The 27283-nt window shown below is 45.8% G+C and overlaps 2 protein-coding genes across 4 annotated transcripts in view; one reads left to right on the forward strand and one right to left on the reverse strand.

Annotated features, from left to right (window-relative positions):
• LOC137428175 (uncharacterized) overlaps positions 1 to 22012 on the reverse strand; it is a 297132-nt gene extending 275120 nt beyond the window's left edge. The window contains exons 1-2 of one of the 2 annotated variants that reach the window (XR_010984645.2): positions 21737 to 21983; positions 19200 to 19329 (exon numbers count right to left, since the gene is read on the reverse strand). The gene's annotated coding sequence lies outside the window, so the exon portion shown is untranslated. Of the gene's footprint in view, positions 1 to 19199; positions 19330 to 21736 lie in introns of those variants that run through there. The other variant, XM_078779423.1, reaches the window with a different exon arrangement.
• LOC137426447 (potassium channel, subfamily K, member 16-like) lies at positions 1 to 27283 on the forward strand. 2 transcript variants are annotated; one of them, XM_068114993.2, is made up of 5 exons: positions 1 to 405; positions 3847 to 3970; positions 5918 to 6084; positions 25001 to 25169; positions 26846 to 27283. In XM_068114993.2, the coding sequence occupies exons 1-5, from the start codon at positions 184 to 186 to the stop codon at positions 27085 to 27087; spliced, it is 924 nt and encodes a 307-aa protein (XP_067971094.2). In that variant the 5' UTR covers positions 1 to 183; the 3' UTR covers positions 27088 to 27283. The 2 variants fall into 2 exon arrangements, with proteins under 2 accessions (XP_067971094.2, XP_067971095.2); XM_068114994.2 differs by lacking the exon at positions 1 to 405 and adding an exon at positions 3582 to 3646.

A 27283-nucleotide genomic window follows, 5' to 3' on the forward strand; every position in this document is an offset into this window, starting at 1 on the left:
TCCAACGTCCTCCATTGTTCATAAAACAGTTTGTAGGCCACAGTGCACACCCCACCTGTGGGTGGGTGTTTGATCCCCTCTCCAGTGGGTCCCACACCCTGTGACTACCATTCAGGTTTCATCTAAAAGCACAATTCGAATTCCTTCTCCGGCTTGGCACCAACTGCCCTCAGACTGGTACAAATGCAGCTCAAGGTACCAGCCTTTGTCAAGAACTTTCTCTTCAAAAGGTTCATTTGGTTGTTATTATTTTACCTGCTCTACCTCCTCGTTGGAGCCTTGTTATTCCAAGCGTTAGAAGGACCTCATGAGATGCAAGAGATGACCAGACTACAGATGAACGTTCAAACATTCCTCAACAGCTTTCCGTGCATTAATATCAGCGCAATGCGACAATTTTCAGAGGTAAGATCACAAGTTCATTTCCTCCTTTACGTGAAAGAAACAAGAAATATTACAGGTGCGTGCTTGTGGGGCAGTCACGTCACATGTGTCCATGTCGAGGAGTATTTAATGATAAATGTAAGGTGTGGGCATTGTGATGTTTGTGATAAGGTACTCACGATCTTTATCTTCATGATCCAAAGTTTTGATGTTTCATCTTCATGGCAAACTTAAACTTTACCCTCCAGGGTCAAAAGAGTGGAAAATATTGGGAGGACATGGGCATGGGAATGTGCGGTAGTTAACATCATTCAATGTAACTTGCAAATAACATGGTAACTCTTGGTCTCCAGTCGAGGCTGTGTTTGGAAAATCACTCTCTAAAGGGCAAGTTGAGATCTGTAGTGAAACAACTTCCATGAGCAAATGGTATTTTCAGTGGTATTAAAGTAAAATGAAAGTAAAACGAGAAAGCATCTGAAAATGTAAAGCCCGTCCGCATCCGTTTGTATACGACGGACACGTCCTCTTCTTCTTCTGTATGCTCAAAATAAAAACAATTTTAAAAAAATACAAAAAGAAAATTGATGATTTTATACAGCCTTGACCTTTGAGCTTTATAACAAAATAAAGAATCAGCTTCTAGGTTTTGATTGGTGAACCAATTCTGTGACCCAATATGCAAATTATTAAAATTTCAGGTCAATTGGATGAAAATTGACAATTTTATGCAACCTTGACCTTTTGATCTAAAAAAAACAATCTGCTTCAAGCTTTTGATTGGTGACCAATTCATTGACCTATAAATATGCAAATTCTTAAAATTTGTCAATCGGATTAAAATTGACGATTTTAGAAATCTGGCCTATGTTGACCTTTTCACCTTTAGACCTCATAAATAATTTGTGGTTGAATTAAGTGACCGGATATGCAAATCCTGTTCAAATTTCAAGTCAATTGGATAAAAATGTATGATTTTAGATACTTCACCTTAATTGTTGACATTTGGCCTATGTTGACCTTTTGGCCAAAGTTGGCCTTAAAAATAATTTGTGGTTGAATTCAGTGACATGACATGCAAATGCACTTCAAATTACAAGTCAACTGAATGAAAATTGAAGATTTTAGAAATTTGACAAAGTTGGTGACCTTTGGCCTATGTTGACCTGTTGACATTTTGACCTCAAAAGCAATAGACTTCTTCCTTATGACGAACCCTACTATTTGGTGAAGTTTCGTAAAGATTGGTTTAAAATTGTGACCTGTAGGCAGTTGATAGACAAACAGATAAACAGACAGACGGACAGACAGACAGACAGAGACAGAATAATGCACCAGACCAACAAATATACTTGAAAAATCTTCAATTTTCGCAAGTAATAAACAAACAAACCGTGAATTACAGTAAGGATTGAAGTATAAACTTGAACACTCCACGGTATTTGGTATTTGAGCGATCCTTGGAGGAAGGAATACTGTCGTGTGATCCCTTCAGGTTAATACCAGGGCTCGCGGATGACCAAACGGCTTTAACTTGAGGTGATGATCAAATACGGATTTTGCTATAAAAGCACGGGCAGAAGAATGAAGAGGAAGAAGCGGCAACAGCACGTACATGTAGAGGGAATGAACTCAAATGGGAATTCCGGGGTAAAATGTACAAAAATAAAGATTTATTACGACCCCCAAAACAATGGAACGCGACAGAAGAACTAAATCCTACATTGGGACGTCCCCGCACCAGACTTAGCAACAGGACACAGGAATGAATTAATAAAATAACACGTTCGTCGTGGAGTTGTGTAAGATGTGGTGCATGCTTATCTGTCTGTAGTCTGTCCGTTGTCCAACGCGGCTCCCTCAGTCCGCCTCGCTCGCGTGCTCTGCCAGGCCCCGAGCGACCCGCTCAGCGGCACGCCCAACCCCAAGCTCCTCGTCGGTCACCCATGAGGTCCATTCGCTCACGGCACCGAGCCTTGCTCCAAGCTCCGAGCACCGCTCCAAGCACCACGAAGATGACGAACCAACGACCACCAGTCAAGAACGCAGGGAGGAGCACGAATAAACTGAAACCCAGGCAAAAAGAGAGCGAAGCACGACGGGTCCGGCGTAGAGGCAAAAAGCACGAAGAGGTCCAGCATGAAGAGAGGCAAAAAATGTCGTCGAGCGAGTCCTTTTGTCACCTCGCGTGTGACGTCAGTACTGGCGCGTTCCCAATCAGAGCCTCGATTCTCGAATGTTCTCACTGCACTGGTGCCCTCCCATTGGCCAAGTGCTTCCCGCCCTGTGGTGTTGCTCGCCCCTCCCCATGGCCAATCAACAGTCCTCCTGGGCGTGGCTCCCAGCCTTGCTCGATGCTTGGTCGCCCATGGCAGTGTACCGCGCAGCTGCTGCCTGCTTGTCTTCCAAAGTCTTATTGTAAGGGAGGGGAATTATTTAATGTGTGCTCTGAGGGATCTATCTAATGTCCATGTGAATGCTTTTCCATAAGGGACACAGGTTTGGTGACAGGGGGAACGACAAACGAGGGAACTTTATCCATAATCCCTGTACTAATTAGCAAGCCCCGCCCCCCTCATGACGGGGACACATACGACTTATACCGACATCCGGCTACACAGAACTTATTACATATAGACGCCCTACCACGACAGATGAAGCATGATACCTATTCAGATCTACCTGGCTCTAGATATTCCTCTACCCAAAGTCATAACAATACAATTTAATGAACACAGTGTAAATTCAGCAAATTCGGACATCGTGTGGTCATTCACGAGGGTCAAGGACCTTCAGCTCAACAGTTGACGTTAGTCCTGAGACCGAGACCTCAAACTCAGGACCCTGAGATCTGAAGCCAGCCACCATAACTTAAGCCAACACCTAACAATAGGGATATTGTGATATCCCTGGATTGCCTGGAGTGTGGAAATTACATGGGCTTGATGTTGCGAGTGGTCTCGTCCTGTGTCTGGGTTTCCTTGTGTATCGATGCAAAATGAAATCAAAACAAATGTAACCCATTGAATCTGCCACTAATTTCTTTCAAGGCAGGTGTGTTTTGCATATTTTTATTTACCTGCACGGCTCAGAAATCTGATAGAAACAGCAAACACGTTTCCAACCAATTACAGACCCCCACAGGTGAGACATGACTGACTCCACATAAATTACTGGGGAATTCACCAAGATGTGTTCGCTGCTTAATTTCTGAGCATTTTTCACATGACGATGCGAAGAGAAAAATTCAACAATGATCAGAGTGAGTATTTATTTTTGAGATTTGAGTGAGATTTATTTTTCTTTTTTTCAGTGAGATTGAGTTTTTTGAGGTTTGTTTCATTTACTGATGTGAAATAATAAAAAAAACAGCTACTTTTGGGAGATGTTTATTTGAAGTTTCATATCGTTTTTTAAAGCCATCACCTATTCAGCATTTTCTCTTCTCCCTGCTTTTTCAAGATCGCCCAAATCATACATCTCTGGGACCAGAATTCACCGTTATCCATGAATAGCAGCAGTCCACCAAGAACGTGGTCGTACAATAATGCCGTGTTCTTTGTAACCACACTTGTGACGACAGTTGGTAAGTGAAATCATACATGGTGTCAAACAGTATAATTAGATTGAATTGTCATTATAAAATCACTTTGATGAATTTTTTTTTTTTTTTTTTTTTTTTAAGTCCACGAGTCTTGGGCCGATTCTCGTTCTGATCACTTTATGCACATCCCTCAGATTTGCAAACCATATGCTAACCATATGCAAACCATATGCAAACCAATCCCTGGTGTTGGGCTAGTGGTTAGGGTGCCGGCTTAGGATCCTAGGATCCTGGGTTCGAATCCCGGTCGATCGCTGAATTAACGCCAGGGGGGTTGACTCAGCCTGTCATCCTTCCGAGGTCGGCTAATTGAGTACCAGTTCACTGGTAATTCCCTGTTTGTCGTTAAAGGCGGCAAAAAGGGTTGGCATCAGGAAGGGCATCCGGCCGTAAAACATTGCTTCAAAAAGGGGACCAAAAAACAACAACAACCACGGTTCCCGAAAAAGGCCAACCCCTGCTTGCGGGGAAAAATGGCCTCTAAAGGTGGTTATATATATGCTAATTGGGGGAGCCATATGAAAAACTTTAAACCTCCCCAGCAGACTCGGCAGCAGAGCTAAGGTCCCCGAGTCTTTCCGAAGAACATCGTGGGGTCTCGAACGTCCGCCAACTAATGCCGGCACACGAGATACCCGGTTTAACGTCCGTCCGAGGGAAGACACACACTGACGAATAGACAAAAGACCTTCAAATATTTAAAAAGAATTTTTGCAATTTCCAAATCCTCATTTGCTACCCAAATTTGCAAATTTGCAAATTCAATCCATTTGCAAATTCTCTTTGTCATTACTAGGGCATTGCCCGTATGTGGGTGCCCGTTCCTTGCCAAAAAAAAAAAAAAACGCTACCCGTACGCTCTACCCCGCCCGTACGCCCGTAAACAAAAAATAACAACGCTCTTCGCTTCCGCCCTTCGCTCTGACTGAATTGGGAGAAATAATGCGCATAAGAAATCGAATTACGTACCGTAATGGCGGTCAGCTCGTAACGCGCACACTGTCCGGAAGTTCGCATATCGCATATCTATCTATCTATCTATTAATGCCCATTTATTCAATTATCGCCAACGTATTTTGGCTTTTTGCAATTTAATCGCAAGGAAAAGTAGAAAGAGAAGAGGGAAAAAAAGAAAAGCCTTGCCTTGCTGCAAACAGCTGCTGCAAACAACAACAACATGGAAGGCTGCACTGTCCGGAAGTTGGCATATCGCAGTTACGATTATTTTAGTGTTAATGGCCAATTATTCAATTAGCGCCAACGTATTTTGGCTGTTTGCAATTTAATCGCAAGGAAAAGTAGAAAGAGAAGAGGGAAAAAAAGAAAAGCCTTGCATTAACGCATTAACGCTTGCATTGCATTAACGGTTCGGCACACGTGATAGCTCGCTGCTCTCTGATTGGTTGAAGCGTTTTTTGGACATAGCTCGGTAGGTACTTGTCCGATTAATTACAAACCTTGAAAAGGCACATCCTCGGGTCCCCAGCAATATACCTGGCAAGTTTCAAGTATATCGGACCCGTGGTTGTCGAGAAACAGCGGTCACAGACAAACACACAGACACACAGACAGACACACAGAGATTACTGGCATTATAGATAGATGGGGTATTGAGTGCAGATTGATGAGGGAAAAATGAATTTAAACGATTGCAGCATAAGGCTGCAACATAACAAAATGTGAAAAAAGTGAAGGGGTCTGAATACTTTCTGAATGCACTGTACATGCTCACCCTGAGTTCTTAGGATGGGTTTGAGCGTTGTGGAGTAGCAGCTGAAACCCGAATCCTATCCAGGTTCCTCCTGATGACTCCATCTTTTCTCTTTACTTATTCTGGTTCCTTCTGATGACTCCAATGCAGTATTTGGTTTTCCTTTTCATTCAAGTGTGCATGGGACTACTTGTACATGATTGCTTCATGTTCTTCAGGATACGGAAACATTGTACCCATCACAACTGCTGGCAAGGTAGCGTGCTACGTGTACGCATCCGTGGGCATCCCACTGAATGCGGTGATCGTCAGGTACACGTACAGCTTTATGCTCAGATTCAAACCATCGTGCCATGCTTGGTTGGAAAGAAAAGGTTTTTCGAAGGTGAGTTGAAATTGTCTTTTTTGTATACATATTCGAGGCTCATGGAAGAGATAGTACAGTGAACGGATCAGGGTGCTGCAGGACAAAAGGAACAGCAGAGAGAGGGTAGGAAACACCAACAGCAGAGTTGAAGGCCAAGGTAGAGGAGAACTTGGACAAACAATGGATGTGGGAGGAATGGACAGGAGTGGATGCATGGGGTGGACAAGATGGATACAGAAGGAATCTCTCAGGAGGGAAAACGGGAAATTTGGGAGGAGGAATTGGGGCGGGTGGAGGTATTGAAGGTATAAAGGTTAATGGTTTTGGATTGGGGACGGTCCAGATGGTTGCGAGTGGTTGTCTTTAAGACCTGAAGGGAAGAATGCGATTGAAGAACAGCCTTCTTGAAAAAGGAAAAATAATGAAGAATTTGACGGTTATGTCCACCACCACCACCACCACTCTTCATTCCAGGACCTTCAGGTCGCACAAGATCTGCCTGCAACCCTCTCATGGTTAAACTGCCAAAATCTAGCCTCTGCTCACCTTCACTCCTTCATTCCCCTTTTTTCCCGCCTCGGGAACAAACTCCCACACTCCCTTCAATCCCACTCCTCCCTCCAGGTCTTTAAAACAGCTGTTCACCACCATCTCTTATCTTCCCCCATCGAAAACCTTGATCTTTTCTACCCCCGCTAATTCACCCCAGAGTCCTTGCAGTGTTCATATGTTTTATACCTCTCCCACCTCCCCCCAAGTCCTCCCGATGTCCCTGCTCTCAAATGTTGTGTTTGTGTCCTTCGCCCTCTCTCCCCATCTTGTCTGCCGCTCCCCTTGTTTTTTGTTTTGCGTGTCGGTTTGACTTTTTGTGTGATTAAAGTTAGCTCTTTCACGGGCCTCGATCTTGTATACAAAAAAAATAAAAAATTTGTATTAAAACAGCATCCAAATATTTCACCCTTCTTTCTGAGCAGGCTATTCCTTAGTTGGAGAGAAAAAATTTCTGTTTCATCACCGTCCTCGCTTACTTTTTCTTTATCCAAAAGCCGTGCGCTTTATTCCTTCGTCCCACCGCGTCCCAGAAATATATTTACTCTGTCGATTCAATTTAACCAATTTTCGTTTGTCAAAATCTTTTCTCATAACTAAAACCGATATCTCTGGATCCCTTGTCAGGGTCTGATTGCCCTGTGCTAAACCCTCTTTTACACGGCTCTTACTACCCTTTGGATCCGAAGGGTGACCAAAACTGAACACAACGTCACAGACTTTGCCAAATCAAATATCACTGCTGTTTTACGGCATTTCCATCAACTTACACTTTCCCAGTATCACATTCCACCTGCCATGCAAAACAAGTCCACGCATCAACTTAATCAAAACTATATGGATAGACAACAACAATTCAACACACTATTTCCAAAAAAAGAGCAGTCATCTTTCAAGATACATCTCCAAGGGTAGTGGATAGCAATTATCAAAGATGAATATGTCCACTGACATCTATCGGCACCTTTTTCGAGGATATTTGTGTAAGACCCTCACCGACAGCATCATCTGCTGAAGCACCTTCTGCTTGGGGTGGTCCTCTTCTTGGCACCTGCTGAAGTCATACAATCAATAGACAGTGCTTCCGACATCACCTCCATGATGCAGCTATCCAATAAAAGCCAATCATGCTGGCCCCTATATTGGCAGAAGTTCAATTCCAGGTTAGGGTCCTGCTTCATGAATGGTCCACGTTCGATTTATGTAGTCCGCCTTTGGAATGCGCCTCGCATCTGGCCTTTGGTCCCATCGCATCTGACTTTGTAATTCGCCTGTTGCTCAAGCTCGTGCGGTATTTTTTCTTCTGCTGGGGAGAAGCAGCTGCTTTGGTTTGACTTGGCATTGTACGGGGTAACAGTGTTGTGAAGCCTCCACCGTCTGGACCTTTACAGTAGCTGTGAAAATGTTCAGACATTCTATAATAGTCAACTTTATGAAATGCACACAAAACATACAAGACTCGAGCGACTCTTTGACGTCACGATGTCCACCGATATGCCTCCGACCACATTATTACATTATAATACTCGTACCAAATTTGATTTAAATCTATTCAGCTGTTCTCAAGTTATCACATTTTTACCTGACATGACCTCTGATCTTTCACCTCTTGACCCCAAAATCTAATCAGTTAAACTTTACATCATTATACATACTTCTACCAAGTTTTAATTGGATCACTTCACCTGTTCTCAAGTTATCGATATATATTACAGACTTTGACCTCTTCACCCCAAAATCTAATCAGTTCACCTTTACATCATTCTACATAACTGTAATAAATTTGGACCCACTAATAGGTCAGATCTAGATCTTCACCAAAATGTATTCAATTCATCATTGTTGCACACCCAACCTATCCACCAAATTTCGTCCAAAATCATTCACGACTTTTTGAGATATCCTGTTCACAGACGAACAAACGGAGGCGGGATGAAAACATGAGCCTCTTGAGGAACTCATACCACTTTCCTCCATATTGGGCTCACTGACTGATCACTGTCCAGGTGGTTTCTAGCTTCCTCAGCTCCTTTTCCACCATATGCGACAAGGTCGTTCTAGGCGTCCATCGCCCCTCCGACTTTGAGGCTTCCAGTGTATCGTGCTTTCTGTGATATTTATTTCCATATACAGCACATGCCCAATCCACCTCCATCTCTGCATTTTAGTTTCTTCTACAACGTTTTTTCCTTCCAGTCCTTCATTTTACATCCATCGTACTCACTCCATCTCGCCAGAAGATTAATGTAATATTTTTCTGACAGCTATACATGAAGGATTCTAATTAATGCACAATGACTTTGGTTGCTTTCCATTTCGATTTCCACATTTTTCTCATCCGCATGGATGGTTTTTGTATTATTTAGTACCATTCGATATTTAGGCGATATGGTATAGCGAGACAGCTCCAGCGTTCAGGGTAATCCACCCCATCTGATGACGGTCGGTGGCACGCAAAGTTATTGTATGACCATGCATTCTGGTCCTGTGGGATGGAATGCATGTGTTTGTTTGAAAAAAAACAAAAAACATTTGGAAAACAACAACGACATCGATTGCCAGATTGAGGGATCTTGGATACGGGAATGGATACACTTAAAGCATATGGAGGTTAGTCATCCCCTTTGAATCAACAATTTCTCATACTTTGACTTTTTGGTACCTTGTTCTCATCACAAAAATCTCCTCCATGCACTTGCCATTTATGATCCACCATCTCACTTGCTCACACATTTGTTTCTGCATCGGTCTCAATGGCATTATTTCTTGAAAGTATTGTCGTGCGGCCGCCTTTGATTAAAATCAGGCAGTCACGGAGGCCGATCGCGAAGGCCTTGGCTCTCGAGGCGAATCTCAATGGCGGACTACAAAAACGAAAGCGACACCAAAGCGCGCGGGATGGAGGGGGGCGCGAGACCCCTGCAGTCTTACCTGTTAAATCAACCACACGGAAACTGCGTTCAGATATATATACAGAAAATAATATAAAGGTTTATTCACGAGGATGGTGGGACAGGAAAACGCGATATTAAATAAAAGTCCTAAATTGGGACGTCCCCACAACTCACTTCAGAAACGAACAAGGGAAGATGAATTAATAAAAGGAAACGTCGTGTACTTGTAAATGTGGGGTGTGGGTGGCAGCCTTATCTCGTCTGTGGTCTTGTATTGTCTGCCATCCAAAGACGGCTCCGTTCGGCCCCGTTCGCGCGCCACCAGGCCTCGCTCCAAGCTCCAATCGATCGCACACCACGAGGTCGCTCGCTCCGAAAGCACCGCTCCAAGCACCACGCAGATGGCGAGCCAAGACCACCAGGACCTCTCAAGACCAAGAGGAAAAGTGCAGAGAGCACAAGACAGCCAGGGAGGGACATGCTGCAAGAGGGTTCGAGCTGCAAGAGCAAGAGGGCCAGAGGGACGTGCTGCGCAAGAGACTCGATGTGCCAGAGCGCAAGACGGAAAATGTCGTTCGGCGCGCCCATATATAACCTTGCGGCGGTGACGTCAGCCTTGGCACGCCACCCTATCAGTGCCCTCCACCAAATCACAGGCCTGCAGCATGGTCATAGCTCGTTCTACTCGAGGCCTGCCGGAGGTGTAGCTGGCTGCGGCCCAAGTGGCGGTGCCCTGAACTGGCCTCTTGCTCTTCCGAAGTCCTTGTCAGGGAAGAGAATTATTTAATGTTGTACTAAGGGCCTGTCTAAGTGTCTAAATGAGTTAATTGCCATAAGGGACAAAGGTTTGATTACCAGGTGTGACACACAGGGGTTTATCTTAATTCCTACCCTATCTAACACTCGAACATCCTGGTATGTTCACAGGTATACATCTTAACCCGACAAACCGGACTAACACAGAACTTATTACAGGTAGATTCCCTATCGCGACAGTCGAAGCATCTTACCTATTCAGATCTACCTGACTCTAGATATTGCTTTACTCTACCGACATAACAGTATGCTATCTCAATGGCATCTATCTATAATTCCAGTAATCTCTGTTTGTACGTTTGTACGTTTGTCTGTGACCGCTGTTTCTCGACAACCACGGGTCCGATATACTTTTAACTTGCCAGGTATATTGCTGGGGACCCGAGGATGTGCCTTTTCAAGGTTTCATATTAATCGGACAATTACTTACCGAGCTATGTCCAAAAAACGATTCAACCAATCAGAGAGCAGCGAACTATCGCGTGTGCCGAACGTGGCGGACACACTCTGCCTCGGATGGCACATTTGAGAGCGTATTCATTTATTTCACGTTTGCAAACTATGTTGGCGTTAAACTATGTTTTAAAACTAATAAAAACGAATTTGCGATTCATTCGCTTTCCTGCGCGTTTGTGCACGCGATGGCGATTTCTTTACCAAACTCCGGAAGCCGTTCGCTTTGGACCAAACCATTTCATGTAAATAGAGGGGGGGGATATAATTTTAGATATAGATATAGTACGGGCAATGCCCTAGTACTTTCAATGGCATTAGTCTTGAAAGTGAGTTTTCCCAAAGCAGCATCTTTCAAACCATCTCTTCATTATTTTTACTAGCGTGACTCGGCACGCTCGGCACGCTCCGCACACGTCATTTCAGAGGGATAGGCATCTTTGACCATGTCTTCTTTCTCAGGGAGTGAGGGATGTGGCGGGAATGGTGGGTTGGGGTTAGTGGTGTTGACAGTGTATTAGGGGTTTTGGGGGGGAATGGGTGGGGGAAAGGTGGAGGGGAGATGGGGTGCATGGTGCTGGGGGGGACGGTATGGGGCGTCGGCCAAATATATTTTGTGCTCTGATTGAATATATATACTGTAAATCAGAAATCAGAACCCAACACGTATAAATAAAAAGGAACTGAGTACAAATATATACTTATTTTAAAAATATCAGTTCGAGCTGGAAGGGAAGGTCAATACAAATTTATCAAAAACTGGATGGGAAAGTTGAACTTCCAGCCTCACAGAGCAGATGTGCCCCCAATACACCACCTACCTCAGACTTCCGGCCGGGTTTTTACGACGTACCGTAAAATCGGGGTGAATAGAGACAGCAAGGTGAATAGGGACACAAACTGAAAAAAAGTTCGGAAACTTTTTTCGCTGAAAATTGATAACCATCCTGATTTGTTGATATTTGGGTTGAAAGTGTTCTCTTGTTTTTTTTTAAAGCAACTTAGAGTCCCTATTAACCCCATATATGGGTCAAATAGGATTTTTATGGCTGTGCCTATTTACCCCGTTTTACAGGTGAATAGGGACAGTCACTAATACAAAAAAATAATCATCAAGAAATAGGGACAGTTTGGAGAAACTTTTTATCCCATATTTTTTTTCATTGGCGCCGTGGTTTATATTACGAGTGCATATTATGTGCATCCATCTGAGCTATCAATTTAGCAATAAGTTGGAAACTCAGGATTGTTTCTTGTTTATTATTTTTTTGTATTAGTGACTGTCTCTATTCACCCGTAAAACGGGGTGACTAGGGACAGCCATAAAAATCCTATTTATTCCTATTTAACCCATATATGGGGTTATTAGGGACTATAAGTTGCTTTTTAAAAAAACAAGAGAACACTTTCAACCTAAATATCAACAAATCAGTATGGTTATCAATTTTCAGCGAAAAATGTTTCCGAACTTTTTTTCAGTTTGTCTCCCTATTCACCTTGCTGTCCCTATTCACCTTGCTGTCCCTATTCACCTTGCTGTCCCTATTCACCCCATTTCACGGTATCTTTTATTTTGCTCACGTCACGATCTACATCTCGAATTAATCAAGTCAAAGTAACAAAAAAATAGCGCTGATGAATACAGGTAAGTCACGAATGTGTTTGTTAGGTTAGCTTTAAATATATAAACAACATGATGAAATTGTTAAAATTTTTGAAGAAGACGACGACATTTTGGTCACAAATATGGTATTTTGGGTCTTTAGGGGTCTTGGTGGTCCTTAAGGGTCTTGGGGGAATTAAAGGGTATTTGAAGGTCTGAGGGGTCTCAACATTCTAAAGGGTCAAAAGGTATATACCAACAGTACGTAATTAAGAGTTCACGGACCGTATTTTTGGGTGTTTTTTATTTGAAGAAGAAGACGTTTTGGTCACAAATATACAAACAAACAAACATAACCATATACGTTTGCCATAGTGTAATAAGTTTTCATAAACTGCCCGCCTGCATCCTTGGACAATAACCAGTTCCTCGTACGCGTCGTTGTCATGCTGCTATTCCGTTTATCAACGTACAATTGTGAAATGTTAATCTGAAAGGCCTGAATTATGTCCCACAATCCATCCAAGTTGTTTCATCTTCCCAGTTACTGCGCAATCTCAATAGATGATAGGTCGATCAACGTCCATAGTATTGATGCACCAATGGGAGGTAATCATTTTAACATGCCACCTTAGATTTTCGAGGCACAGGACTAGACTAGAACGGCCCTCGGTAGAGAGCTTACCTCCGCCAGGTGAACAGTTTATGTTTTCTATCCCACTGATAGGCCGGATCTGGATTCGGACCAGAACCAAAATCTAATCGGCTTGTTCTCGTCACCAAACTTAATCATAACTCGTCCATAACTTATTTAAATATGGCATATATCGCTTTTCACCAGATCTCTCAATGGTGAAGAATCACTTAAAATTTAAATAATTATTGTAGCCGAATCCATATTCAGTTCTTCACCAAAATCGAATCGATTGTTCCTCGTCAGACACCCAACCTGTCCATCAAGTTTCGTCCAAATCCACCCACAACTTTTTGAGATATCCTGCTATATGTTGGTTTTAGTCCGATCTCTCAATGGCGAAGAATCACTTTTAAAATTCTAGTATATCGGATCCGAATCGGGATCTTCACCAAAATCTAATCATTTCATCCTTGTCACATACGCTACATCTCTGCCATATTTCGTCCTAATCTGTCCACAACGTTTTGAGATATTTTGTTCACAGACAGACAGACAAACAGTGGTGAAAACATAACCTCCATCCACCTTTGGTGGCGGAGGTAACAACAGATTTCTTGAAACATAAAGGTATACCTGTCAAAAATAGCAAGATGTTAAAGGTGACTTTGCGGGCTTGAACTCAAAGAATTATACTCACATCAGCCTCAGCGAGTTTAAGAGTCCTCTGGAGAGCCTGGGGCCTTCCTTTTTTTTTTTCTTTTTTTTTTGTATACAAGATCGAGGCTCGTGAAAGAGCTAATTGAGGGATAGATCAGTGTTATACACCCCAAAAGGTGCATAGAAAGTAACATCTGGAAAATGGACGGCTGCGTTGGTGATTACCTGCGCTTTGGTTTTGTACTTGTAGTCCCTGCCACAGGTGTCGCGTTGTACTGACTCCATTCGTTCGCTGCAAATCACATTTGCGGCCTTTTCCAGGTGACGCCTTGATTTCTTGTACGAGCCTTTATCGCCCAAGATCGCCCATATCGATTAAACGAAGGTTTTTGATTTCGAAAGAAATAAAATAAACAAGTCGAAGTGAAGCAAAACGGCATTGCAGTGGAGGAAGTTGCGGACGACGAGAGGGCGAGACACTTCTCAGCTTGTTCAAAGCTCCTTTATTCCAACAGAACTGAATCACGACCGGAACTCATGCATCTTTTATAACACGCAAAACCCTCTTAAGGGGGCGTGGCTCCAACCGCCGAGCACACGCCACGCCCATACCATCAAAAGCCCCACTGGTCCCGTGCCTGTGGATTATGTCCCAATGGGGTAACCCCCACATGCACCCCCCCCCCCCCCCCCCCCCCCCCCCCCACAGAATTCACTCGCACGGGCAATGTCAGTTTTCGGGAGGCCTTAACCACCCAGCCAAAACGACTGAGGACCCGAGCAGGGACTGTTAGCGGCTTGGCGGTAGGCGGGCCAACCGGGGACTTACCCGACGGGGGACGGCCCCGCCGTGGGGGTTGAGCCAACCGAGGGGGCTGGCCTAGGTCCAGGTGAGCCGGCATAAGGTGGTCCGGTTTGCCGAAGGAGGTCGACCACGAAGGACTTGTCCTCGGCCTCCAGGACGCGGAAAGGGCTGTCGTAAGGCGGCCGAAGCGGCCCCCAGTGTGCGTCCTGGCGAACAAAGACGTACTCCGCTGTACGTAGATCCGGCGGGACGTGGGCCCGAGGCAAACCATGTTGAGATGTGGGCACTGGAGCAAACATCTTGGCATTCTCCCGGAGAACTGACCGCTGACGGGCAGCGGACCAGGGGCTTGTGGCGTCAGGCATGAACTCACCGGGAACCCGCAGCGGCTGGCCATAGACGAGCTCAGCGGATGGGGACTAGAGGTCTTCCTTAGGGGCTGTCCTGAGGTCCAACATGACCCACGGGAGTCTGTCGGCCCAACTGTCATCCCGGGGGCTGGCCCTGAGAGCAGCTTTCATAGAGCGATGGAACCTCTCACACAATCCATTAGCCTGGGGATGATATGCAGTGGTGTGATGGAGCTTTACCCCAAGCCCCTGGGCAACAGCACCCCAGAGCTCTGAAGTGAACTGGGGCCCCCTGTCTGAAGAGGTGTCCGAGGGAGCGCCAAAACGGGCAACCCAAGTGCCGATGAACGCCCGAGCCACATCGGCGGACGTTGTAGATGTGAGCGGGACGGCCTCTGGCCACCTGGTGGTCCTATCGAATAATCGTGAGGAGGTGGGTGAATCCCCGCGAGGGGGGAGGGGTCCTACCAGGTCCACGTTGACATGGTCAAAGTGTCACTCTGGCACTGGGAATGGCGCGAATGGGGCCTGGGTATGGCGATGCACCTTCGAGCGTTGGCACTCGACGCAGGTGTTGGCCCAGTCGCGCACATCCTTCTTGAGCCCATGCCAAACGAACTTCGCCGCCACTAACTTTTGCGACGCCTTCCTGCCCAGGTGAGAAAGACCGTGGACGGCTTCGAACACCAGCCGTCTCCAGCTGGTGGGTATGACGGGGCGAGGCTGTCCCAAAGATAGGTCGCACAGTAGCGTGGTGCCCGTGTCCTCGAACGGCACATCAGACAGTCGAAGCCCTGTGACCGCCGCCCTGCAGGCCTGGACATCCGGGTCGATGATCTGTTCGGCCGCCATGCAGGCGTAGTCGACGCCCAGGTGAACCGCGCCAGCTATGGACCAGGAGAGACAATCGGCGACCGTATTGTCCTTCCCAGCAACATTGTTGGATGTCCGTCGTGAACTCGGAAACAAAAGAGAGCTGGCGTTGTTGACGGGCAGACCACGGCTCCGAGACCCTGGCCATGGCAAAAACCAGGGGCTTGTGGTCTACAAACGCCGTGAACGGGCGGGCTTCCAACAGGTAACAGAAGTGTCAGACAGCTAGGTGGAGGCCTAGGAGCTCACGATCGAAGGTACTGTACTTTCGTTCGTTATGGCGGAGCTGCCGGCTAAAAAAAGCAAGCGGCTGCCATGCCCCGTTGACCCACTGCTCGTGCACGGCACCAACCGTGTAGTCCGAAGTGTCCGTGGTGAGAGCAATCGGTGCATCGGGCGACGGATGTGCAAGCATGGTTGCGCTGGCGAGGGCCAGTTTAGCATCCATGAAAGCCTTGGCCATCTCCTCGGTCCAGTCAATGGCGCATTTGGTAGACTTGCCCTTGAGGGCCTCATAAAGGGGCCGCATCAGCTGGGCCGCCCGGGGCACGAAACGATCGTAAAAGTTCACCATGCCCAAAATCTCCTGCAAGGCCTTGACGGTGAGGGGCGCGGAAAACCCTTCACAGCCTCCACTTTAGACGGCCCCCTCCCTCGTGATGCGGTGGCCGAGAAAGTCAATTGAGGTCACTCCGAACAAGCACTTGGCCGGGTTAATGAACAGGCCGTGCTGACTGACGCGTTCAAAGAGCGCTCAGAGGTAAAGCATGTGCTCCGTCCTGGAAGCGCTGGTAATGAGGATATCATCCAGGTAGACCAACAGAAATGGCAAATCCCGCAACACGCTGTCCATCAGGCGCTGGAAAGCCTGGGCCGCGTTCTTGAGCCCAAAAGGCATACGGAGGAATTCGAAAAGCCCAAACGGTGTAATCACCGAGGTCTTAGGAATGTCCTGCGGCCGGACGGGGACCTGGTGGTAACCACGAACGAGGTCCACCTTAGAAAAAAATAATTTACCGGCCAAGCGGGCAGAAAAGTCCTGGATGTGCGGGATTGGGTAGCGGTCGGGGGTAGTGGCGTCGTTAAGGCGGCGATAATCCCGCAAGGGCGCCAACCACCACCCGGCTTCGGCGCAATGTGGAGAGGCGAGGCCCACGGGCTGTCGGACCGTCACACGATGCCAAGACACTCCAACGTGTCGAACTCCGCCTTTGCGATAGCGAGTTTCACCGGGTCGAGGCGTCGAGCCCGGGCGTAGACAGGCGGGCTGGTGGTCGGAATGTGATTCTCCACACCGTGTTTGACGGCATCGGCCTAAAAGGTGGGCCGTGTAAGGGCCGGGAACTCGGTGAGGAGGCGGGCGAACTCATCAGAGGTAGAGAGCGTGCACGCAAGCCTCGTCGAGGCGGACCCGCTCGGCGAGCATGGAAGAGAACTGAATGTCTCCGTATTAATGAGCCGCCGATTTTTCACATCCACCAATAGGCCGTTGGCGCAGAGGAAATCAGCGCCCAGCAAGGGGGTGTATACCCTCGCCGTGACAAAATCCCATGTAAACCGCTGCCCGCCAAAGCACAGTGCCACGGTCCGTTTGCCAATGGTCTGAATAGCACTGCCGTTGGCGGCTTCCATGGTGGGGCCGTGACTCCCGGCCTCCCGGTCCGATGCCGACGCAGGTAGAACGCTCACCTGGGCACCTGTGTCGCAGAGGAAACGATGTCCGGAGTCGGTGTCCGAAATGAACAGCAAACTGCCCGAACGGCCGACGCTCATGGCAGTTAACAAGCGCCGGCATGCCTTGGCCTTGGGACCAAACTTTGCATGGTAACGGCACAAGCCTGGGGCCTTCCGCCGCTGGGCCGTAATGGCGGCCGCTACGGTGTCCGCCTGCGGAGCAGGCTTGACGGGGACGGGGTCCCATGCAGCCGCACTACATTGCTGTCTGGCGGAGAAAAACTTGTCTGCTTCCCTGGTCAGGGCGCAGAAATCCTTAACAGGCGAGTTGGCCAAGGCTGACCGTACCTGTCCTGGCAGCTGCTGCAGGAACAGCTCCCTGAAGAGGAAACATGGCCGGTGGCTGCCCAGGAGAGACAACATGTGGTCCATCAGCTCTGACGGCTTTGAGACGCCCAGCCCGGGTAGAGAAAGAAGCTGGCGGGCGCGCTCGGCCTCAGTGAGCTCAAAGGTTTCGAGCAGCAGCGCTTTTAGCGTCTCGTACTTGCCGTCCTCCGGAGAATCCTGGAGAAGGCTCACCACACTGGTCGCAGTGGAGCCGCTGAGCGCAGACACGACATAATAATACTTCGTGTCATCGGCAGAAATGCTTCGAATGGTGAACTGGGCCTCTGCTTGTGCGAACCAAACGGCAGCTTGTCGTTCCCAAAACTCCGGCAGCTTAATCAAAACTGTGCTTGTCGCCATGTTCGTTTGAAGCTCCGAAAATGTTCAAGAGCAAGACGGGGTCACCAATGTAGGAAGTTGCGGACGACGAGAGGGGGCGAGACACTTCTTAGCTTGTTCAAAGCTCCTTTATTCCAACAGAACTGAATCACGACCGGAACTCATGCATCTTTTATAACACGCAAAACCCTCTTAAGGGGGCATGGCTCCAACCACCGAGCACACGCCACGCCCATATCATCAATAGCCCCACTGGTCCCGTGCCTGTGGATTATGTCCCAATGGGGTAACCCCCACAGCAGTCCTTTAGATCACGTGATAACATGTCCAGCACTGCAATTCGTCCATTTTGTTGTCGATCGATTGTATATCGATATCTGTCCATTTTGAATCCCTTTTCTGACTGATTAATGCAACCGAAGGAACAGAATCCCATCGTTTTGTACGAATGGAACCGGCCAATTTGCAGCGAATGGAAACAACATGGCGTACACTGCCCACGTGACCGGAATTTCCGGACGCACAACTTTTCCCGCCACCGGTCGTATCGTTTGACCACGCAGGAGTTACATTAATTGAAGTGATTTTCTCTGAAACCTCCGGCGAGTAATCGTCGAACGATCTCTTGTTATTATCTTCCACGGATTGTTTTTTAAATAACATTTACCTCAGCTGAGGGAGAAGCCATGACAGGCATTTCCCGTGCGATCCTCGGCCTTCGAGTCCTGACCGCCACAAAAAGGGGAATTCTTTGTGTTTTAGAGAAGTAAAGTCGAAATGGTTTTAAGAATGTTTTATTTATAACTCAGCCATTCTGCACTCCATCTGCGGTAATATTCACATTTCCTCTTTGAGGAACTTGCACTTTCACACCTGACCGTGTGTCTTCCACTTCCGCCTTTGGCATTGCCGAGCAACGGTGTTCTGACGTAATGGAGATCGCAGGAAGGGTCGATGTAAGAAGGAATGAGGGAGAGGAGCAAGGATGAAGGAAGGAGGTGAGCAGCAAGTTGTTTTTCCGTTAGCAAGCAGCTTGTTATCGGTGATGAGAGGTGTCGAGCACTCCGTTCCGTTACCTTGGAGTGCTTACGTTTTGTATACCACTGATACTGATAGGCCGGATCTGGATTCAGATCTGAACCAAGATCTAATGGGCTCGTTCTTGTCGCCTTTCCAACTCATCCACCAAGTTTCGTCAGAATCCGGACATAACGTTTTGAGATATCCTGTTCACAAACAGACAGACAGACAGACAGACGTCAGAATCCGGACATAACGTTTTGAGATATCCCGTTTACAAAGACAGACAGACGTCAGAATCCGGACATAACGTTTTGAGATATCCTGTTTACAAAGACAGACAGACGTCAGAACCCGGACATAATGTTCTGAGATATCCTGTTTACAAAGACAGACAGACGTCAGAATCCGGACATAACGTTTTGAGATATCCTGTTTACAAAGACAGAGAGACACGTCAGAATCCGGACATAACGTTTTGAGATATCCTGTTTCCAGACAGACAGACGTCAGAATCCAGACATAAAGTTTTGAGATATCCTGTTTACAGTCAGAATCCAGACATAACGTTTTGAGATATCCTGTTTACAAACAGACAGACAGACACCACCTCCAGTGATCACAAATATCATTGTCACTCTAGTGGTGGAGGTAGTATTTCTCATTGAATTTCTCAATCAAATGAGCAGGACTTATTCTCATTATTTATATATATATATCAATACGTTACCAACATAATTGCCTTCGTCCAAAAAATTTCATGACGATCGGCACACGCACTTTTTCTCTCGAGGTGCGTAACTCGGACTCGCTACCACTACCGACCCTGAGGCCACCAGGCCATGGATAACTCCGTGGCCCAACCGGTTATTAAGCAACAGCGGAAACTGCTTTGGATAATTAGGTCTAACAGGGTCCTCTCGCATTTTATGTCGTGTTACCTGTTGGTGACCGAATGACCTCAACTTAGGTCCTTGCCCTCAGCGTTCACCCATCTTCCAACTACTACTACTACTACGGCCGAGCAAACCATGAATTAATGTTGGCTAACTACGACTGGAGCGAAACCGGGGCAGAACTCTTGTCGATCCACTATGTCTACAAAATCCGATTCTCAAATCCGAAATCATAGAATCAATTATATACTTTAATTAGTCCATGAGAGGTCATCATGGAAAATCACCAAAGCTTTTTGTATAGCCTGAAGCAAAATGGCGACTTATGCCCCCAGTGAAGTGTCAGCAGGCTGACCAAGTATAAGCCTGTTTTTTGTTTTTTAAATGATGAGATGAGTTAATTATCTTCAAAAGGTTTGTTTAAATTTACCCAAGTACCCAGTTTTCATTCATGTACTCCCTTGAAGTCCCCCTGCAAAGTTTTGGGCCACTACGTTTCATGGTTTGGAGCAAAGTAAGACACACACACACACACACACACACACATTATGGCAATGGTGAGGGAGGCAGCATGACTTGCTTGTTGTGCCACCTCCCTCTCACCTGGGACAGAGTATAGGACCAGGAGCTGTGTCGAATAAATCAGTTTCGAAGACAGTAAAGATTGACCTAAGAACGGTAGCCTTGGTGGGACAATATGATGGTCGGTGTCACGTCGTTCAATGTGCTTTTGAGCAGCCTGGCTCTGGAACTCGGTGGGACTTGTGGGTCCCGTTCTGCTAGGTGGAAAGGCCCAGGCTTTGATGCACCTCCTCCTGTGAAGCTGTAGAGCTATGCCCGTTGAGGATGTGAGAGAACGAGGTGAGATCGAGGATTCATGCCAGAACAGGTGGCTTTGGAGTGCATGGTGGCTTTTATGGGGTGACGGGCCATGCACGTGGCGCCCAAAGTCACGGGGATTGCCTGGGACATGGCCTGGCCTGGCAACTTACTGGGTTTCTCCGACCTCATCATCCTGAGAACAAAAACCTGAGATTTGGTGACTCCTTTTTGCCATGTTCTGCCTGCATGGAACTGAGCTCTGTGAGATCCAGTAACGTGCCAAGTACAACAGTTTCGTGGGCACACACACATACACTGAAATGTATTATAATTATAGATGGCATTTTTATATGATTTTGATCATTTTCTTTGTGGAAGATTAATCTCTGCCCAATACGTCGATTTCCCTGAGGGAATGCCATGTGGATTCAGTCTTCAGATACTTGTTAGAGATCAGAGTTCCATCAGTTGTGTGTAAATCACAAACGTTTTGATGATATTGAGCCCCAAACTTTTATAATCCTCAAGCAATTTTCAATGTAGATCTTCGTCATACTTTCATTCTGTTTTCCTCTCTGTCATCGACCACTTATGTTGTTAACAGTACCCATTTCCCAAAACCTCTTATGAGTCTTGGATACTGCTCCCAAAGCAGCATGGAGGAGCTGACATTTTGGGCATTAACCTGTTAACACCCAAAACATCAGCTCCTTCTTCCTTCCCACGGTGGTTATCATACCTCAATCAACGTCGCGTTTATTTCATCCATCGTTGAACCTGTCTACGAACACAGAAAGACGCCAATCTTAACCCAGCAAGATGAGTTCATTCTGCTTTGTGAACTACACTTCTTGAACAAAAAAGAAGTGCTCCAACCTACAGGATCACTGCTCACCTCCACTCGTTCGTTCCTCTTCTTTCCCACCTGTGGAACCAACTTCCACATCGTCTTCAATCTCATTCTTCGATCCAGGTCTTCAAGGCTGCTGTTGACCAGCATCTTAGATCATCCTCAATCCAAAACCATGATCTTTTCTACCCTTGTTAATCCCCCATGGCAAGCCCTACTCCTTCCACATTTGCAGTTTTTTTCTTCCTGAGAGTTTCATTCTCTATCCATCTTGTCTACCCCATGCATCCTTTTCCTGTCCCTCATTTCTCCCCACACCTCCTGTTTGTCCAACTCTCCCTCTATTTTATCCTTCAATTGTGATGCTCCTCCCCTCTCTATCTCTGCTCTTCACAAAGGACACTGTGGGAGTGTGGGATCTTTAACATCAAGCAACTAATGCTGGCACACAGGATGCCCAATTTAACGTTCCTCCCGTTATGGCACAACCAATGATGCTGCTTCCTACCTGCAAAACACCAGGATGACAGTTTATAGCTAGGCCAAGATTCAATCCCAAGCTTGAAAGGTGTGTGTGTGTGCGCGTGTGTGTGTGTATGTGTGTGTGTGTGTGTGTCTGTGAAGGAAAGAGAGGGATAGAATTGTAAGGAACAGAAATGAAAAAACCAGATGTGTGTGTGTGTGCGTGTGTGTGTGTGTGTGTGTGTGTGTCTGTGAAGGAAAGAGAGGGATAGAATTGGAAGGAACAGAAATGAAAAAACCAGATGTGTGTGTGTGCGTGTGTGTGTGTGTGTGCGTGTGTGTGTGTGTGTGTCTGTGAAGGAAAGAGAGGGCTAGAATTGGAAGGAACAGAAATGAAAAAACGAGATGTGTGTGTGTGCGTGTGTGCGTGCGTGTGTGCATGTGTGTGTGCGCGTGTGTGTGCGTGTGCATGTGTGTGTGTGTGTGTGTGTCTGTGAAGGAAAGAGAGGGATAGAATTGGAAGGAACAGAAATGAAAAAACGAGATGTGTGTGTGTGCGTGCGTGTGTGCGTGTGTGTGTGTGTGTGTACATACCCCTAGCCTGCCCTGCAGAAACTGTAGAGAATGAATATCCACCCATTTTATGAACACCCGTCCTATATTTATAGATTTCCATCTGTCCTTTGACTGAACATTGGGCCTTCACATTGGCATTTCACCATCCTGGCAGTTGTGTGCAATGCCACCGGGCAGACGTAAACCATATTTGCTTTGCTGATCTAGTCAGTGAGCAAATTGGAATTTGGGCATGTTGGGACACACAGCAGCATACTGTCGTGGCCAAAATATTGGCACCCTTGCACTTTTGTCAAATAATGCACAATTTCTTCCAGAAAATTGTTGTAATAAAAAAATCTTTAGGTATCCACAAATGTATTTATTTGGTTTGTAGTGGAATAAAACCAAAAAAGCTGAAAAAATTACTAGATCTTCGCTTATTCCACAGAGAAATCCTAAAATGGCTCGGTTAAAATCGGCACCTTTTAAAAGTTTAGAAATAATTAGATTTCAAGCAGGTGATTCATCTTTACTTTGGAATTGAACTCACCTGTGGTGAGTTGCAGGTGCCTACAATATAAAAATCACTCATTCAACCAGTTTGAATAGAGAAAAGGACTCATTCTGATGTTTTGTGTCACTGTGTATAACGCAATGAGCATGGAGAAAAGAAAGAAAACCAGAGAATTGTCTGAGGAGGTCAGACACAAGATTGTAGCCAATCATGGACAATCTCAAGGCTGCAAGTCCATCTCCAGAGACCTTGATGTTCCTGTGTCCACCATATGCAATGATATCAGGAAGTTTAAGGCCCATGGCACTGTAGCCAAACTCCCTGGACTTGGCCGCAAGAGAAAAGAACACCTTCCCTACAGTCAAACATGGAGGAGGTTCAGTGATGTTTTGAGGTTGCTGTGCTACCTCTGGCTAGATCTTCCCTGGTGTTGGGCTAGCGGCTAGGGTGCCGGCTTAGGATCCTAGGATCCTGGGTTCGAATCTCGGTCGATCGCCGAATTAATGCCAGGGGGGTTGACTCAGCCTGTCATCCTTCCGAGGTCGGCTAATTGAGTACCAGTTCACTGGTAATTCCCTGTTTGTCGTTGAAGGCGGCAAAAAGGGTTGGCGTCAGGAAGGGCATCCGGCCGTAAAACATTGCTTCAAAAAGGGGACCAAAAAACAACAACTACCACGGTCCCCGAAAAGGCCAACACCCGCTTTGCGGGGAAAAATGGCCTCTAAACGGTGGTTTTTTTTACCTCTGGCACTGGGTACCTTGAATGTGTGCATGGCATCATGAAATCAGGAGATTACCAAGGCATTTTGGGGCATAATGATCAACCCAGTGTCAGAAAGCTGGGTCTCCGTCGAAGGTCATGGGTCATGCAGCAGGACAATGACCTCAAACACACTTCAAAAAACACCCAGGAATGGTTCAAGAGAAAACGCTGGACTGTGCTGAAATGGCCAGCAATAAGTCCAGATCTAAATCCCATTGAACACCTGTGGGGAGATCTGAAAACTGCAGGTGGGAGACGGCACCCTTCAAATCCTGGAGAACTGGAGCAGTTTGCACAAGAGGAGTGTGGGCCAAACTGCCAGTGGAGAGGTGTCGGAAGCTCATTCATGGCTATAGGAAGCGCTTGACTGCAGTCATTTTGTCCAAAGTCCGTGCTACCAAATATTAAGTCTCGGGTGTCAATAATTTTGTCAATGCCATCTCTTTTTATGTTCTGATTTAAAAGGATTTATTAAGTTCTGAATGAAAAACAAAGGTTCTGTAATATTAACAGAGAAATAAAGAATTGTGGAGTTGAAATAATTTTGTCAATTTCAACTTATTTTTCGAGAAAATTGTTATTTGAAAAAAGTGCCAATATTTTTGGCCACAACAGTACTTCTCTTGAAATGAACCCTGAGGTCTTTAACGTCTACTAGGTTTCAGGCTTGCCACCACCTCAACAATACTTCCACAGGGACAAAACCGTCTGAAACAAGTACCTGCACACAAAGCAACAAAAGGCCAATTTTTGTCAAAATCCTATATTATTTGGGGGAATTAAAACCAGCCTAAACTTATGGATGAGTAGATGGATATGCTATCACTGAGATACCCTATAAATACATATTTCTTGCTCGTAATTAAGCCTCTCCCTATAGGATAGAGTAAGTAAGACCCTGAAGGGATCCTGAAGAGTTAAAACACCATGTTTAAAGTTTGTTAACCCTTCAAGCAGTATATTTCATGGTTTCCTATTTGTAAACCCCCCTCCCCCCTTATCCTGGTTGCAGAACAGCACACGTTGGATCATTGCCATAGCATTCTTACTATGGGGACATATCACATTCCTTGCATTACCAGCAGTCATCATCCACAAAATGGAGAAGTGGAACTATTATGACAGTTGGTACTTCTCCTTTGTCACATTGAGTACCATCGGTCTTGGAGACTTTGTGGCAGGTGAGTTTGTCCATGGTCTTTCTTGGAGTGCCAAAACAGCTGAAATGGATCAAACAAGATAGAGTTCAACAAACTGAAAATATTTCAGGTGAATCAATGGGATTCGAAATAGTGTTTGTACGGTTGCTGTACTAATGACTAACCTTTAAATAACGTTCCCAAACCCTCCAGAACAAAGCATATAGCATTTGGTTCTGAAGAGTTTTTCTGCATGTTTTCTATGCACGATGTACTAAGGTACTTCCCTATGAAAAAAAGTTGTTAGAAATGACCAATTCAAGCATTCATGAACTCGAGGAAGCGACAGGATGGCCTAGAAATTGTGTATTCTCTCTTGATCTGTCCAGTCTGGGTTTGTTTCCCACCCCGACTTTAAACTAACCCCCCGACCTACAGTAACTAGTTACTTTTGTAAGTAGAAACAGCCTTGGAAAAACTCCACCATAAGGTGTAACAATGCTCAATCTATATACACCTTAACATGGGGCAGGTAGGATGGCCTAGACTCCAGAGCATGGGTCATCAAATATTTTGGTCTGTGCCAGAAGCAAAATTCGGACCACATGGACTGCACAACCAGACATTTAAAACAAGTACAAGCTGTATTCTGGGACACTACCCCTTTGAAATGTTCTTGCATAAAAGTTTATCTATTTGCTCCCCATCCCCGCTAACATTCTTCTCTCATGCAATTAGGGTCGTTAAGGCCTGAAGGTTCGGAATTGTCTAAAGGAATTATTGAAGTATCTCGTTTTTTTGTCATTAATGTTAGCTCTTACACGAGCCTCGGTCTTGTATACAAAAAAAAGAAAGAAAAAAAAGGAGGGGACTAAAGGTTCTGAAAACGTCTAAAAAGGGTCTATAGGCCAAAGGGGAGTAAAGGGTATTAAAAAGCTCTTAAATATGTGAAGGTCTGAGGCATTGGTTCCAAAACTTTTTCGTCGACATCCCAAAATGTGAAATCACATTCGCTTGGTGACCAAAATGGTACCGGTACGGTACCGACGATAAAAATTGTCACAGAAAACGCTTTCGATGTGAAAACCCCCTCAATAACTGGCTTTTTAAGGGTCTTTTTGAAGTTTGAGAACCCCTGGTTAAAAAAAAAGGGTAGAAAGAAGTCTGAGTCAGGGTCTTGAGGTTCCAAATGGGTCTTTGGGGGTCTTATGGGTCCGAAAGGGCCTTAGGGGAGGACTTAAAGGGTCTGAGGTTCTAAAAGGGTTTTCGGAGACCAATGGGTCTTAGGGTTCTGAGGGGTCCAATGTAATTAATACACCTTCTCACATTCTGTGCAAATACGCAAAGAAAGATGTCGTGCAGGATCCTTACAACATCCAAATCAACACTAGTTGCCATGGAAACAGCAATTTGGTAATTTGGAAAATTTGACCCATCAAGTGTTTTACACGATGGAATGTTGTGCATAACTAAATTCGTTGTGGTGCTGCCAATTTCCCGAAGACGTAGTTTAAGGGTCAATTTGAAAACTTCCACTTTACGAGCAAAGGACAACAATTTTAAACGATAAATGGAGCAAGTAGAGAGAAGTCAAGCAACACTATGGAAAAATGTAAATAAATTGGCATGTTTTGGACTATTATCTCATTCCTGTTATCTCAAGAAATATATGTTGTTTTTTAAATTTATTTTACAACTGTTTGACTTTCCTTTCACAGGTGAAGATAGCTACGTTGTCTACCAGCTAGCCATTGGATTCTGCATTCCTTTGGGAATGGCGTGGCTGGCAGGAACCTATGAACTATTCAAAGAATGTCTGGTTGAAGAGGGCGGCAGTGCCGAGATCTCACTGGTGGATGGAAGCCCAGATCCAAACTCTGTGGCTGTTCCTAGTAGGCAGAAGGAGCACAATGAACGCAAGGTTCCCGTGTACTGTGTACACTACAACAAATACACTTAAAACTAGAACGGCACTCGGTAGAGAGCATACCTCTGCCAGGCTGAACAGTTTAGCATTTGTATCTCACCGATAGGCCGAATCTGGATTCGGACCTAAACCAAAATCGAATAGGCTTGTTCTTGTCACCTACACAACCCATCCACAAAGTTTTGTCATAACTCACCCACAACCCTTTGAAATACAGTATCATGCTATA

The sequence above is a fragment of the Myxine glutinosa genome, chromosome 5 (assembly GCF_964187855.1).
Source record: "Myxine glutinosa chromosome 5, kmMyxGlut1.1, whole genome shotgun sequence".
Taxonomy (NCBI): Eukaryota; Metazoa; Chordata; class Myxini; order Myxiniformes; family Myxinidae; genus Myxine; species Myxine glutinosa.

Excerpts from the sequence above, each read along its gene's own strand:
- LOC137426447 (XM_068114993.2), top strand. The coding sequence starts at position 184 with ATGCAGCTCAAGGTACCAGCCTTTGTCAAGAACTTTCTCTTCAAAAGG. Across the intron at positions 406-3,846 it reads CAATGCGACAATTTTCAGAG|ATCGCCCAAATCATACATCT; the intron begins GTAAGATCACAA and ends TGCTTTTTCAAG. Across the intron at positions 6,085-25,000 it reads AAAGAAAAGGTTTTTCGAAG|AACAGCACACGTTGGATCAT; the intron begins GTGAGTTGAAAT and ends TCCTGGTTGCAG.